The 17,262-nt window shown below is 35.1% G+C and overlaps 1 protein-coding gene across 4 annotated transcripts in view; it reads right to left on the bottom strand.

The window, feature by feature from the left end:
* Positions 1-326: 326 nt before the first annotated feature.
* Positions 327-17,262, bottom strand: part of CHM (CHM Rab escort protein) — an 83,758-nt gene continuing 66,822 nt past the window's right edge. For 2 of the 4 annotated variants that reach the window (XM_074834793.1, XM_074834796.1), the window contains one exon: positions 13,784-15,878. In XM_074834793.1, the coding sequence (XP_074690894.1) occupies positions 15,672-15,878 (207 nt within the window). In that variant the 3' untranslated portion in view covers positions 13,784-15,671. Of the gene's footprint in view, positions 426-8,097; positions 11,363-13,783; positions 15,879-17,262 lie in introns of those variants that run through there. The other 2 variants (XM_074834794.1, XM_074834795.1) reach the window with 2 other exon arrangements.

Here is a 17,262-nt window from a genome sequence, read left to right as displayed (position 1 = left end):
ATAGATGAAATATAAATTGAGCTACTACAGCACTTAGTATATACTATTCAAATTAATATTAGCCTTTTTTAAAAAAAATTAAAAGAATTCTTCATTTTATTGAAGATGTACTTTTCTTTTTTTTGACCAGTTTTCAATTTTATATATTAATCCTACTAAACTACTGCCACTTAAATGGCAGTGATGAAACAAACCTGGTGCACAGACTGAGATAATATTTTCATATAGATAAAAATAAGTAATACATTTAAGTTTGAGAATTTTGTGGTATTTTTCTGAAATGTTTAAGTGTTCTTTTTCATTATCTGAATACTTACAAAATTGCTGCTGAAAAATAGAGTTAGCCAAATCCTACCCAGATGACACTACACATCCGTGTATTTTCTCATTCTCTTTGATGAACACCGAGCAGACAACGCAGCCATCTGGTCAGGGAGAAAGAAATTGTGTAAAAATGAGATATGCGTGTGTAAATAAAAGATTGATGAATGAAGCCCTGAAAGCTGAGATGAAAGTGAAGCAGAACAGACAGGTAAATCATTCTGATACTTATGTTAGTGCTGAAATTATGTTCCTCTACTTTCTTATATTTTTTTCTGCTGACAGCAGTGCAGGTGACAAAAAATACTTTCAATTTTGCTGCTGACACAAGTGGTGGAGGTTAGCAAACTGTTTTAGTTCTATTGCTGAGAAAGCATGCTTTAGTCAGGAAGAAGTGAGAAAGTTTTGTTGCTTCATTTTTAATTACTTGCGATGTATCTACATGCTAGTGTGCTGACGGTTATTTAGCTATGAAGTGCCAACTTCAACACTACCTCCAGAGCAACCTAAGATGGCTTGCCAAAATTGAAGCTGAGTTTAGAAAAATGTAACAGTTCTCAACCTGTTCACTTTATCTCAGGCACAAAGGGTTAAATAAATCTTTTTGCCTACGGTTTCAGAAGTATGTTTAAGCTAGATTTCTTCCTTAACAAGTGTCTGAATTTTCTGGTGTTAAAGTATGTTTAAATAATGTATTTTTTACAGGCAAGCTTCACCTAAGAGCCCCCTAGACTGAAAATGTAATTAGGATCTGTTTTTTTCATATGAAAATCAAATGATACAATATCTAATGAACAACTGGTTTAGAAACCAAAGAACTCTACTTGATGCAACTCCTATTCTATTTCAGCAGGAGATAAACCGACTCTAAAAAGCACTTTCTTTGTCATCATGTAACTCCATGTTTCCTGCTCTTCTTTTTCACTATAATTACTCTGCGAGATGGTTTTTAAATGGTAAATTTATGTTTTGGCAATGAACAAAAAAGATGGCACTGTGCAAAAAACCCCACTACAACTAATTTTTCACATAAATAATCATTGACATTACAGAAATCTTACTGAGTACACCTAGAACTACATCACCGTAAGGAGAAATAAATGTTAATGACTCATCTAACACCTGAAATATCCACTCAGTTCTGTAATCTTTTGCATAACTTTCATGAAACAGACTCATTTTATAGATCAGCAGTATCAATCTTATTTCTTAGTTTATTAAGGATCCTATATGCTGCTTGATATTGTGAATTATATAACCATGGAAATCAACATGTTTAAGAAGTTAAGCCTTTTTGATTGACATTTTCATATTCTGTGGATATTGGATCCCTTATAGTTTAGGATAAAAGACATTTTTTAAAGAATGACCCAAACCAAATCTGTATCACCTACAATTTCAAAGATGTAGGAGTCTGAAAATTAAGGTACTCGGAACCTCAGAGCTGCAAAGTGACAGAATTCAGTCCTTCTGGCTCAAAAATCACAGGCATCTACCATTACATCTAAAAGATTTTTTCCAACAACTGTCTGCAACAGCACATCTGCTGCAACTGAGCAGCTCTGAATCAATTAAAAAAAAAAAGGCAAGAATATATATTATGCGTATCACTTTATTTGCCAGAACAGTTTAGGGTTAAGTTTTCAAAGGCAGGAGCAAGCATTTGATACCAGCCTCTTCTCTGACTGAAGTCAGGCATCTAATTCTAAATTAGAACTTTGGAAAAAATCTTGTATTTTACGTTTTTTTAGATATTAGATTACTGCACTTACTATAGCTATATTAATAATAAAAAAATAATAAAGCCAATTACTGATAATTGTTGCTTAACAAGGTTAGTAAGATAACCAAATATATGAAAGCTAAGCCTATGCATTACTAAGTAAAATCAGTAATAACTTTTAAAGATGTTTTTTTAAACTTAAAACAGTAGTAGAATCATAAAAGTTTCAGAATGTATACGATCATTTTAAAAATACACTGTTATAGCAATGATTTCTAAAAAGATTTCAGTAAGGAGTGCAAGATTTTGCCATATTTCTTGGCATAAAATGAATAAATATGTTATTTTCCTAAAACCAGTCATGTAACAATGATCATATACAAGAAGAGGCCTTAGCTAAAAACTCAATTCCACCTGTGCTTGTTATATATGCTCCAAACTATATACCACCAGTAAAAAAGGTAAGCTTCAGAATATGAAACCAGCATTTCTACCCTTACATCCATTCTAAAGATATTATGGACAGAACATAATATTACCTATTAACAATAAAAACATTTTTTAAATTATTGTTAATGTTGGCTAGAAGAATAGGTAACGTTCTGAATGTGATAGTGTTAAGAATGCAGAATGTCCTTGTAGGAACTTCATGTATGTAATAGCACCACACCAAGAAGGAAGAGAAAACCTATTGTTAATAACTCATTTAGTGCATAGGGCTGCTTACTGAAGACCTTGGCACTGGGGAGAACTCAGTACATACTGTAATCACTATCTATTTTTATTGTGAACTGTTAGGAAAGAGACAACAAGGATATAAACACGTGGAAGCTTATTACTGAATGAACTGGTGCTATGGAATGGTGAAGAACAGCTGTCATACTGTTATCGCTTACTGACACCCACAACAGAGAGCTGGGGATGACATTTAGCAATGCATGAAATGCCAGAATCACAAAAGAAAAATGACGTCCACAGATACCCATCAGTTACTGCCTCCTCAAGTTTGTATTTTCTTTTAGAGTTTTTAATGCACATTTTCATCTTACAGTTGCTCTTTAGATGCAACATGCATGCTCCTTTCATGCTGCAAAGTGACAACAGGAAACATAAATCTACCAAACACTGAGGAAAAAACTTGTGTCCTTATGAATAAGTGTTTAAGCTTTTAAGTACCAAAACCCCTATGCCTTAGGAGTTCATTCACGTCTATGTCAGGGAAAGAAATACCTGAGTATATACACGCTCCCTTGCTTATGATGGATACTAGGACAGCTAACAGGCTTTACCTTGCTTCCAGGAGCTCACAATCCTACCACAAGCTGCTTAAAACACAGAGCTGAAAAGCCCCAGAACCCTACTGCAAAAAAAATAGAGTGCCTGTTTGCACACTTTGAGCCATGGTCTATCTCTGTCCTTGCCACAGCTTTTCCAAAATGTAAACATGCCATAACACTTTCCCCCTAAAAATAATTAAGTATTTGTGAGATATATCAGTACAAATAAATATTAGAGTTGGTTATATTTAAACAAACAAATCAAAAACTTTTTACACTTGGGAATAGACATTTACCATACTAGCTTCCATCTAGGCATTAACATCAGTAGTAACAGAAAGCTCTTGAATAAAACACACTACAGACTCCTCCTTGATAGAGAAATGCTAATAGTTCACCACACAAATTACTATAGGAATAAAAGGTATAGAGTAGCTTAGCTCTAATTTTAGTTAGAAGGCAAAAAAGGGAACAATGATTTCATCTGGGCTCTACCATTTGTTTCTTCTATGACCATAGGGAAATCAATTAACTTTAATTTTTCTATTTGCCAGTTATAAAACAGAGATACTAAAAATCAGTCATTATATCTAGATGAAAATCAGACGAATGATAAAGGTAGAAAAGAAGCAGAATTATCATTAATCCCGTAGAATGAAAAGGGAATACTCTCCTGAACTTCCTAAAACAAAAGTGAAAAGGATGATTTCCTTTGGGAAAATAAATTGCAAAACACACAATTAACCGGTGATAATGTGTGGGTCACCTGGCACATTATTTAATATAGCAACACAAAGTTTATTAGACATAACTGAAATAAAGAGACACAGTCACTACCTTGAAGAACTCAACATAACAATAAATCAAACAAACAAGAGGCAGGCGACAACCGAAGTAGCAAGGGCAGGTGGCTGTAAAGGGCTGGAATGCAGCACAGGAGGAGTAATTTTACTTTTTCCCTGTTAGAAAATGCAGTAAAAGTTACATCTAGTTTAGTTAATATCTTGAATTCAGACACATAATTATATTAAAAAATGTAGTAATCTTATAAAGTCAGTCTTCAAAGGGCATTCAAAGCTTGGGATAATGCATGAAGGGAAAATGAAAAGAAAAAAAAAGGACAAATTGAATCAACTTGGTGTAATTACGGTAACAAGAATTAACAAAACCACCCAAAGCATATCGGAATGGAAGGGAGTTGGAAGTAGCCCAAAGCTTAGAAGATTTAAGTAGCCAACAGTGCTAAGAGGAAGAAAGCAAGGCAAAACTCCCATCACTGCTGCTGACGTTCATGAAGCACTCCAAGACCCTGCGTCCAAAGAGCCCAACAAGCTGACACACGTGGTCACAGCCAAAACTCACTGTCATCTGTATGAGCCTGAGTAACAGCTAGCCATACTCTGAAACCAAATGGTATGGGTGGAAAACAATATTTTTTGTTAAAAGGAATTTTATTTCAGTTGTATTAAATTTCAGTCAATAGCAGGACCTCCAAGACACCAATTCTAGAATTCAATCTTTTGAGCCCCTCAATCTCCCAGTCTGAGACCTCTTCATACAACTAACATTCATCTAGTTGGTCCCTGAAGCCTGTCCTAGGACTGGGAGGGGAAATTTCCAAGAAGCATGTAGGAATTGGGCAAGTAAAGAGCAAAGTAAAGGTGACTGGAGGAAGAATGAATACATTGGACTAAGTGATACTGAAAAGCTTATAGCTACACAACGCTGGAGCAGGGACCGAGGTTAATGGGATTTATTAAGCCCGTCTGCTGTCTCTAGGATGGCAGTGCCTAAAGGCTGAAAGGGGTAGTATGGCTCAGCACTCCCTTTGCTCTTCCTCCCAGTGCTGTGTTCAAACATACATTAAAAGCAGAAATTAATGAGAAACTAAGGTGTCCTCTCCCCTTATTGGGATTTCTTTCCCCTCTGAATCAAAAAAAGGGAAAAACCCAACAGTCAGAACAACCAACACATATGCAAACCCAGCAGTTTGTCAAGCTTTTTGTTGTTTTCTTTTTCTTCTTCACAGAAGGACTTCTCTTATCCTCCTCTTTGCTCACAGGCACATGAAAAATAACATAGAACCGCTATGAACAAGGCTTTTTTATTTAGCTGTTTTTTGCAGAATATACAGTAAAATGAGAAGTGGTCAAAAAGTAAATGCAGCCTGGGTAGAAGACTGGACAAGTAGAAAAACTAAACATTGTAGTCTGATACTATGCAACAGTTTCAGATAAATGTGTTTTGATGATTTTGAGCAACTGCCTTCAAAACAGAATGTGTTGTTGAAAAGGATGCTGTAGAAACATATTTCACATTGAAAGGTTTTGTGAAATTATATAATCTGTAAAAACCAAAAAATTTGGCCTCTGTTTGCTTTCCTTCCGTTCCTCATTGTTATTACTGCCTCATTATACAGTCGTTTGTACTATGTTTTGTCAGACATTTACTATTGCATAAATTAAAGTCACTGAATCTAGTTTTGCCTACAGGTCTTTATGAAAATACCAGCAACATTTTTATTTGAATGTCAAAGTTTGTCAACCATTAAACTGATTGATTTTTCATTATGCAATTCAATAGAAGAAGCAATCTCCAGTCTGTATGCAACATTACTCTGAGAAAAATACGCATCTTTGAAAAATCCTTCCTGCTTATTCTTTAAAAAAGGTCTCTTCACAAAGGAACTATGTTTTAGGGCTGGCTTCATACATTTTATTAATATACTAGCAGCAGATACGATGCTGTAATTCAATTCAGTGAAACAGAATGACTTCATCTGTGGTAATCCAAAAATTCCAATAATCCTTTAAAAACCTTTCCAAGTGGCTTTGTAAGAAAAATATCTATTGATTTCAACAAGGCTTAAGCCCTGCAGTGTGAAGCTACCCTAGCATCCATAACCCCAACCAGACTCAACTCCATAAAGCAAGCTCCTTCAGAGAGCAGCACAGTACAAGATTTCCTGGAGGAAACGTGTCTCAGCCCAGCACTGGTCATGTTCAGAGAACAATTTTCTCAGCTTGCTTAGCTCTTACTCTTTGTGAAATCACCAAGGATGACAGCCACAGAGTGCCTGGAAAGAACTCAAACCTTACCTCATATTCCTCTAAAAATCCACAAAATTCCAAAATTTACATCCAGAGTTGCATTTTGTTTTCCCTGTGCAGGATGAGCTGGTGAACGCTGGTTCATCACTTTAGCCCTGTGGAGCTGAAAAGCAGGTACAGGCTCAACGTTGAGGTGCCACAACAGCACTTTCCACTTGGCAGTGACCATCCCTGGTCAGAGAAGCCATTATTTATCAACTGCAAAGCTTCAAAAAATTCAGAGGAGCCACCCAAAAAAACAGGCCTTCACTTGTGTCATCCTGCATTGAACTGCATCACAGATTTGGTTTACTTGTTTGTATTTTCTGAAGAACGAAGTGACAAAGTCAAATGTAACCACCTAGGAAGACGGGGGGTTATTTCTCCTTCTGGAGTAATTGAGTATGTACTGAAGAGGCATCATGAATGCAAGGCAGAAAAGCGCCAAGTCCTTCAGCACGGCAGCTGAGAGGAGCGCGGAACAGAGACGTGCAGATCCCCCCTTCCTCAGCGCTGCCTGGGGACGTACCCGTCCCCACGGCGTGTCAGCCCGGGCCTCCTGCTGCTGGTGCCACCGTCCAGGCCAGAGAGGAGACAGGCCGCACCATCGGCAGGGTTGGCCTTCAGCCCTGTGACGAGCATTCACCAGAGCCTCCCTGCAACTTTTCTGAGCCCATGAAGTTACAAACTATTTTATCACCTCTCATCAAATTTTATTCCCGCCACCAAGTACATCCCACGTGTATGCAATGGAGGTAGGGAACCAGCAGCACTTACCTTGATTTTCTTTACCTTCTATTACTTCCCATTTATTATTCAAGTATTATCCATTGGCCTGGCACTATTAAACCTCCTTGATCATGTTTGACTCAAAGATTAGAGTGTAGAGCACACAATCAAAAGACCTGTTTAATTTAACTGGGACATGTTACAAGTGTAGAAACAGAACCCTACAAGTACGCATAATTCAAGCTGTAAAAAAGTGAATTAAAATAAGACCATGAACTATATGTTCATGGTATACATACTGTATTTATAAATTGAATACAAAAGGACAGCAGGTGAAATACTATCCAAAACAGAGCCATAACACTATTTTAGGAGTTCCTTCAAGCATACTTCATTCACATTTCTGTGTTTATTGATTTTTCTTACAGGTATCCCACTGCTTTTATTTAAAAACCTTCTTAGAAAACAAGATCATTTATGCAAATAAGATATTACAAATGCTTAGAAAAAGGCTGTGTATAAAGAAATCCATAAAATTCATTGTCCACACTAAAGAGATGACATGGAGTACAAAATTCAGCAGTTATTTTGCACTTTATAACCACAAATAGAGTGCATATCCACAGTTGTGGTAATAAACTAAAAGGTGAAGTGCTGCCTAATTACCTTATTTATAAACAGTTCCACAGAATAAAATTTGGATACGATTCTGATTACTTAAATTCAGTGTTATAACTCCAAACAGTCTTCAAGGAGGACAATATTTCAAACTTCAGATCTCAGTTTTCTGAGATTCCTGCTTAATTCAGTCTGTTTATTTTTTTCTTTCTCAAAGGAAAGGATGTTAGGCTCTATTAAGAAAATAATAATCAATAATTAAAAAACTCCACGTTTAGTGCATGTAGCAGTATTTTTCAGATTCACTGGACCATGGACAATGAAACTGAAAGCTAATGTCAGGTTAGAGTAACTTTATTTTTAATTTAACAGCACAGTCAAAAGCACTTTACTACAAAAAAATTATGACTTTCATTATGTCTATAAATAGGCAACCTACTGAATTGTCACACAGAATGTTAATGACATTAGCATTAAGACCTAATTAAACAATAAAGCAATACGCATTACAATCTGCCAGTAAAATATGCATAATCAGAAAAAGATTTTTTTAAAAAGTATAATTTTATGTTATTTTTATTAAGCAGTAAACAACGAGTTTGTGCTGATGGGTGAAACTTTACTTGTAAAACAAAGAAAATGTCATAATGGAAAAAGGGACTTGCCTAACAAAACATCTGCTATCCCAATCACATTATAATAGTTATATTTGATTTTTTTCTCAGAAAATCATTTGCACCTTTACTCAAGTATTACTGCTATCCATTTTTACAGTTATCATTAACACTGTTCATTTTCTTTCTCAAATACATCTATTACTTTTATATTTTATTGACCTCTCAAAAGTCTTTAGAAAATATCTGTCACCATTTTACATCTTTTTAATGTGACATTAAAGGGAAATGACTCAACCGAGTTCACTGAGGAAACCAGTGCCAGAGCCAAAAAATATATCCATTTCTCTTGAATCTCAAGTTGATACATTATTCACTGCTTGTTGTTACTCGTCATTTGAGTACTGCTTCTTCCTCCCTTTATTACACTTGTGCACATGCATACATTTTCAGACATTGCATCAGAGATGACACTGGAATAGGCCATTTAAAGAGATTTGATGCAAACCAAATTTTTAAATGTATACTCTATGCAGTGTGCACTTCAAGTGATATCTTAGCAGAGATGAATATGTCCTTAAAATGTAACTGTGAGGGCTATTAGCTTTTACCAGGCTCACATTTTCATTTTAGATTCAGACTGAGAGCCTGGAAAGTAATCTAAGGTTTCCTGGCTTAAAACTTCCATGGAAAGAAAATTCAAGCACCATGTACAAGTGTCATCAAAATAAGTTATTTTACGATGGCTTCCTTAATAGTAGATAGCATTTTTGCTGTTTTTCATAAAAGCATATTATTTTTCTGTCTTAAAAATGTATGACGTAATGATGACTACACCATTTTAAAACTATTTCAGCATCCAAACAGGGAGCAGGAAAGTACCACATGACTTAGCTAGTAAGTTCCTCTAAGAGTCATATAGTGGATTCTCTCCAAATAATCTACAGTCTAAAAATTATTCACTGAAGGTACTTAGCTAGAGCTTACACAAAATTTTTGGACAGGAAAAAAGGTTAAATTCACTGAATAATTTATTCACAACAAAGGACTGAACTTTCACACTATTGAAAAGTTCCCAGAGCAAAGAAATGTTTTGTTACATTGGTCTGACAGCTGGTCTCTCATCATGATTAAATGGCTTTCCCTTGGGTGAGCTCCAGAAACATGCTCAGGTTTGAAACAGAACAGATTCAGAATTCCACACTGGCCATTACAAAGTTACTTATGTATGCAGAGTCTAAAACATTGCACAGGAGTGTTTGGATTTGTGATTGAATTTTTTTTTTTTTTTTAAGAGAGAAGACTCTTGTAAGCTATCCTTTTCTAGACTCAAGCTTCCAGTATGATGTCAGCCAGTAATTAAAAAACTTGTTCCTCAGTCTGGACATTCAACTCAGGTTACCAGCTTACCAACAAATACCACACTGGTTTTATGGCTTGTGAACTAGGCCTCGAGATATCAATGAAGTGCAGTCTAGCACGATGTTATCCAGATGTTTTATCATTGTGCTAATATGACTAACTTAACAACTTCAGGATTGAGACAAGAATCACTTCCAACAGTGAAGCATTTCTTAGTTCAGCTCCATGGTCAGAGCAAAAGAAAAGGAATGAGATAAAGCTACCAGTACTCAACTAAAGAATAAGCTTCCTGAAGTTGAAGCAGCAAAAAAGCAGTTATAAAAGCCAAAGCCACATTTGTTAGCCACCAGTGGTGATTGCCATCATGCAGTAACACCTCAGAAGGGAAGCCTCCTCTGTTTGGGAGAGCAGATGGAGCGTCCAGAGCCTTTGGCATGCCTCACTTACTGTAGTCTTAACCATACAGAATGGAAGAACAGCACTAAATCCTTCTCCAGAGACCCAAATATATTATGAACTATGGGGTGGCACTTGAGAAGGAAGTATGAAATCCTGAAAATCTGTATCTAAAAATGTGGGTGTTCTGAGATTTCATAAAATTCAGCATTATCGGTATTAAGAGCACAGTTTCCTTGCACCATGCCTCTTATGGTAATCAAAAGATTAGACTGTCACTAAGAAAGTATTTCAGTTCTACTTGATGTCATATCTTCTGAGTAAAAAAAAAAATCTGACAGGCAATAGGAAAAAGTAAAATCAGGTGAAGTGGTATACTGGCCAGTTATAAAACTTGCACCACTCTCAAAGAAGCTTTTCCCCAGGATTGAGAAGACACCTACGTAAAACTGCCACTTGAGTGGCATTATATACACTGCGAGTCAGCCACTGTCTACGCAACCATTGTTTAGTCAAATACATCTGGGTCAATATACACTCAGGTTGATACCTTCCATCTTTTTGTCAATGTATGCAAGTAGTGTAAAATATATTGTCTCTTAGAATTGTGACAGGAAGAGCATTTTCTATTAAAGTCTTCTCTGATCAGAACTCCCATGCAGTCAACAACTGCATCTTCCTGATACTTCACTGTCAACTTTCTAAATCTCAAATGTCATTGAGATTTACAACATTCCTGCCTGGCTCCCCAGCCAGATTTTGAAGAACCATTCACTCTTACAAACATGAACTGGCAGCGTGTAAATAAACATAATGGCAGAATTGCTAATAAGCTCTATTTCCACCAAAAGTAATTTTTTTGCTAGATGTGAGATTGACAACATGAATTCCACATGGCTGACCATTTCCTACTACTTATCTCTACAGCTGAAAGTATCCTTCTATGGTAACTTTTTATCACATTAAAAAAGTTATTCTTGAAATCATAGACACCTAAATTAAGATTTCCATCTCATTATTGAAGCAATCTTACTATTAAATTGGGTTGCAATAAATGAACATTTAACTTCCAGTGTCACAAATACTTCTACATCTTACCAGAGATACTCTGCATTACTACTTACCCAAGACATGCAAGCAAATGCCCTGCCACCACAACTCTCTCACATATTTTTGACAGTTTTGGTAATAACTGGTAGTTCTAACTTTTGGACATTTTATAGTGGTTGATTTCTGCAAAAGTTTAAACGATAAACTTTTATGAGTTAATAATTTTGTCATAAGATATATATACACACACAGTTAATTAATACTATTTGAAAAAAATTGTTATGAGTTGTATACACACACACAAAAATCAATTAAATTTCATGATGTGATCTCAGTAACTTGCTTCCTTAATTGGAAAATCAGCAATTGCATTAATTGCAGTCACAGAATCCTAATAAAAACATAAAAAAAGGCATCAACAGCAGACAACCGACCAGAATCTGCAGAGCTTATTGATAATTAATGGGTGAAAAGGACATTCATTATGGCAGAAAAGCTAGGAGAGATCTCTAGGGCAGTTTAGAAGGGGATGACTTGCAACTGATATAAAATTGTGAGATAAGTAGAAATCTAAAATGTACTGCAGAGGATTATATAAAAGATCTACAGTATTAACTGACTGAGCACCAAAATACACAGTAAAGCATGGATAAACATATCCACAGATAAACAAAAAATAATACTCTTATGTGTACTGTAAAGCCCTCAGTGCATGTGCTGGGTATAACACCATTTAAATGTTACTCCATTCTTGGTTAATTGTGCCTCATTCTGAAAAGCACACACGTATTTTTTTTTTCTCCAAAGTGCATAAACTGTTAGAAATTGTGTAGAAATCTCACTTCGCAAAAGTGAAAATAGAAGTGCAAGACTCAGGTGATCTCGGAGCATGAAGGTTACAACAAATAGCCCCCATTTTATCCTCCCCCTCCCACTACAAGAATCCTGTTTTAGCTATTTCCATTTGTCTGTCTCTCCTTTCTTCTTTGCACCACCCAAGGAAAGTGCGTAGTTCACATGTTTTCCCACTCCCAGGCTGGAAAAGTGTTGAAGAAATTAATTTTATCCTTTCAACAGATGAGATTATGGATTGTAAGTGATCTAGTCTCTTACTGTGTGAAAACAGTATTTTAATACTCCTGACTTGTCATTAATCAATACAGTATTAGCAAGTTGTACTTGAAATTAAGCTGTTGCAACTCACATTGCTGATGTAGGAAGATGTGGAGGGGAGAGAGAGGGGGACCTAAAATACAATGAGATCCAGAACAAAAGGAGCCATGCAACCTCCTGAGTACAGAAATGAAGTTGATACTAGCTACGTAAAAGGAATCGTTAGAGGAACTCTGACAAGATTGGGAAGTGCATGGAAAATATAAAATACAATATAAAAGATTAAACCCCTGAAAATTCCTTAAGTCCTCTTCAGAGCATCCATGAAACGGAATAAAGCACGTGCTCCATCACATTTCCACACAGGAGCTGACAGTGCCTGGACATTTCTGAATCAGCAAGTCTAACATGCAGATTTTTTTTTTCAGGGGTCAATTTTCCCATTGATGCAAGGAGGATTTACACATGCAAGTCCCATTAACATTAATAGGAGTTACCTACATAAATCCCCCTGCAATGATAGGAGAAAAGACCCCATAGTCCGCAAGGATCCAAGTTCTAATGATTACCTGTCAAATGGCCCTAAGCATCATCATTGCCAGAAAAAGCAGACGTAGCAGCTTCAAGGCTGGAAATACTTCCAAAGGAACAGTAACTAATTGCAGTCAAACAGATAAGGCAATACAACAGCAGAAGGGAAAATGGCATAAAATTGACTGTTTGAATATTAAGGGTTAATCCAATTAACCAACTTAAAAAGAAAGTACTCATTAAAAAAGGAATTCAAACATATCAAAGCACTCCTTAGGAAAAAAAAAAAAAGGTGTGAATATTGTATGAGCTCCAAGGTGCTTGAAGGATAATACAGCTACTTGTTTAAAAATTCAATTAACCTTATCTTTCTTTAACTTGATTTATTAATAATCCTACAGATAAATTGCCAGTTTTTAAAAAGTCGTGTTATCTTTTGAATACATCCTGTATGACAAGCCTTAAAAACTACTTCAAATAATCCTAACCCTCACTTTGTATGCTTAAATCATTTAAAGCAAGAACAAAATGCAGTTCAGTGCATGATTTCTGCAAAATAAAAGATCAACAGTCTTATCTACTGCTATTGCAAGCGAGCTATTGGGTACTCAAGTACCATAGGAAAAACATTTTATGTTTCCATTCACCACAGGAACGAGACATGAAAACAGTTTTTAAGCAATCAATGTAGTGTAAAGTCATAGCCTACAACTTGTAGATTATTCCGTTTTATCTAAAATAAAATCTGCAGTATTTTCAAACTTTGCTTCACATGGACACGGAGCACTAAGATATTACTTTATATAAACTTGATAACTTATATAAACGTACCACTACACATGTAAACTTCAATCTTATTACAAATGTCAACATGATGAAAGTAGACAGCAGAATTATCAGGAAATCTCCGCTAACAAATGAACTGCTTTTCTTGTGTAATTGAAAGAAAACACAGAAAAATGCACTTGCAAGCAAACCTTTAATTTTCATCAACCGATTTTCTTGTAAACATAGAAGATGAAAAATTACACTGTGATCCCTATTACTGAAAGACAAATAGGGACTAGGTCCTCCACTCAGTTCTTTTACAGATCTGTAGATGTTAAATACAATTACCATATACTCATGCTTTCCAATACACAAAAAAATTACAGCTAAATGAAGAGCCAGTCTGCTTATTACTATATATAAATAACTGCTCAATCACAAGCATCCAAAGATAACTGTTGTTTAACACTGGAAACATTTCAACCACATATTTTTCTGAGGACTTTAGGAATATACACACAATGGTACCTATCCAACAAACAAAGAATGTAAACACTAATAAACCAGTTTTTGAAATGCAAATCGGACAATGTATTATGATGCAAGACAAAGTGAAGTTAATAGTATCAGTTATGCTGTAAAAAAATAAATAAATTAACCTTTATGGCATGAAGCCATTTTAAAGGCAGGCACGTGCACCGCAAAACTGTACAACAGCCTGGATGTATCAAGTTCAGGCAGTGCTGAATATTCACTATTCAATGGCATATTTAATTTACGTACAGTATTTAAGCACTGCGAGAACTATATCTAAGTTTATGTAGAAGTTTAAACCCTGACTCATCAAAATTTACCAATCTCTATATCTAGATATACTACTAATCTATTTGGTGTACATTTTAAGGTAAATCTTTAAGTAAATGCTAAATATTTTTCATCATCTGAGTATTTAATTTCAAGCATTGTTCAGAAGAAGTGCAAGTTTATCATGGTCATTTACAACAGCTTTCTCATTTTGTAATTTTTCGTACAAACTAGGCTTATAAATACTTCAATAAATTTTATTGTATAAATGCTTTATGATTTATCATTACAAAATGCATAATTTACAGCTATCGCACTAATTTTAATCCTACTGACTGCGATCAATACAAACCTTTGGAATTATCAGTTGAGCCTTCTCCCCACCACAAAAACCCTCAATTAATGATCATCTAAACCTCTCAGACACCATACTTCGCAAAATTAACTACTGGCTTATTAAAGGCCCGAACACTGCAACAAATCCAGGGAAACTAACAACAGGTACGCTTCACTCATGATTTTAAATTCTGTTGGGAAAGCTATCATTAAGTTTAAATTGTGCTATTTTGCTGACTACAGTAAATTAAGTCGCTAGTGAAAATATGTGATCTATTAGATCTTATTAAAAAAAACCTGAATATAAAATAGTTTCATACTGGATTATATTTTTTTCTAAATTACTGCATCAATTTCAAAACCATACCAGAAATTTTTCATTATACAAATTAAACATGACAACTATAACATATTCTAAAGCCACTCCAGAATTCTCAATTTATTGCCTTTAAGTTCCATTTATAAAACCACTTTGATGGACAGATTGTGAAGCTCACCTTCAACTGTTTAATTAGCACAGATCCAATGATTTTTAGTAGAACTTCAATACGTTGTATCAGAAAATCATCTTCTGATGGGTAAACAAACTTGAACATTTTTTCTTTTGACTAAAAGATGGAGGATTCCTTCCAAGATATAAAACAAAACCAAATTCTCTTAACAAATCATTAATGCTGTTTCAGCATTTTGAATTCAAATGCTTTGTTCTACATTTTTTATTCAGCTACACATACCCCTGGATCTGGTGGACTTATGACTATTTAGAAATGTCCCAGCTATCAATGAAACTATTTGATGAAGAAAGATTATTCAAGCTAAGGAAAGTAAGGCAATTGCAAATAATACAGCTATGTGGTTTTTAAACCTCTTTTTCTTACCCTTCCTCCCTTACATTTTAGTTTGGGTCAACCTCCTCTTCTACTAAGAGAACAGTGCTAATTCATTCTTCATTATCTTCCTTCTTAACAGCAGCACTATCTCCGCTACTGCTTTCCTCAGTTGCGGATTCAGGTTTTGTCTCTGGTGAATTACTGAATCCAGACTCTTCTGGCACAATCTCATCTTCATCGTAAATAATATCTTCTGGATTCGGTGGTGCTGGGCAAAATTCCTCTGCAGGAAACATTTCTTGGAAAATGGTCTCAGCCTATTCAGAAAAAAAGCATAAAATAAACTTTACCTTGAAATGTAATACATTGCAGCAATATTTTACAGATATTTAAGATTAACCTCTGTTCTTTCAAATCAATAGGATTTAATACTTTGACAGTATTGTAAACACAGGTAATCCATTCCTCCTTGCAGTCCTCGAAAAAGAAAAAGCAATCTATCTTTTTACATTGTTCTACTAGGAAAGTCAAAGCACAAGGCTTTTTAAAAAATGCTGGTCATTCTACACCGTATGGAGAACAACGAAGATGACTTTTTGCAAGCAAAATTATGTTTTCCAATATACAAATATCCCTAGCTGCAGTCAAAGCCAAAGCAAGGGAAAGACCTTGCCTCTTTCCAGAGAAGAATCAATTTCACATAACAAGCAAAACCAGGGAATTGTTAATATGTACAACCTACATCATATCTATATAGCTTTCCTTCTTAAAATTTAAAAATTACAAAAAAGTTTGCATTTCTGTTTTTCTGAACAGCTCATATGTAGCTCAACTGAGAACTATTCTCATCCAGTGGAATATTATCATTGAAAATATATGCATATTTGTATACAATACATGTATAATTTATTCAAAAACCATGTCTATCATTTCAATGTATTATGTGCATACACCTATGCGCACAAATTGTGTCTTTCTGAAAAGAACTATATAAGCAACTTTTATTTAGATAAAAAGACAGTTACTCTTAAGATATAGCTCAAGGATTTAATTTACAATGCACTTATTCTTCATGCCATCAAAATTTAGAAATTAAGTATACACAAAAAGTTAAGGTTTTTGACCACTGCAATGAAAGATGTTAAAAAGAAATGTGGTTTTAGTTATTATTACAACATACAGAATACAACTACAAAATCTGGGATAGAAAAAACCAAAATAATACGATCTTAGAATTCTTGAGAATCAGACATTTTCTAAAAACAAAGGAGGCCAAAAATCCTTTAAAAAACACAAGAATGCAAGGAGCTTTGTTACCTAGTGCTAAATAGTTTTACATGTTCTTGTGCAAATAACCTATCTATAAGCTTATCTTAAAAAAAAAAAAAAGCTACAGACACTCAGGAGTTTATTTACTGAATCAACATCCACTTCCCACTTCCATAAAGATTTTCTTTTCCAACCCCTTAAGCTTCTAAGGCAAATGGAAACAACTGATGCAGATCCCAGTTACATTCTGGGTTTCTAAAAAGGCAAAGGAACACTGTCTCTTGATTTAGTCTATTCGGTAAACTATGCCCTAAAGACGACCTGTGATGAGAGCTCCCACATAGGCAAGAATGCATTTAATCTTTATATTCATACTGCTACCAGACACTGCACTGAAGAAGCTGACAGTAGGGTCAGTTAACACCAACTGCA

This window comes from Strix aluco, chromosome 10 (assembly GCF_031877795.1).
Source record: "Strix aluco isolate bStrAlu1 chromosome 10, bStrAlu1.hap1, whole genome shotgun sequence".
Taxonomy (NCBI): Eukaryota; Metazoa; Chordata; class Aves; order Strigiformes; family Strigidae; genus Strix; species Strix aluco.
The sequence above is the reverse complement of the archived record's forward strand: the minus strand, read 5'-3'. Positions and strand labels throughout refer to the sequence as shown.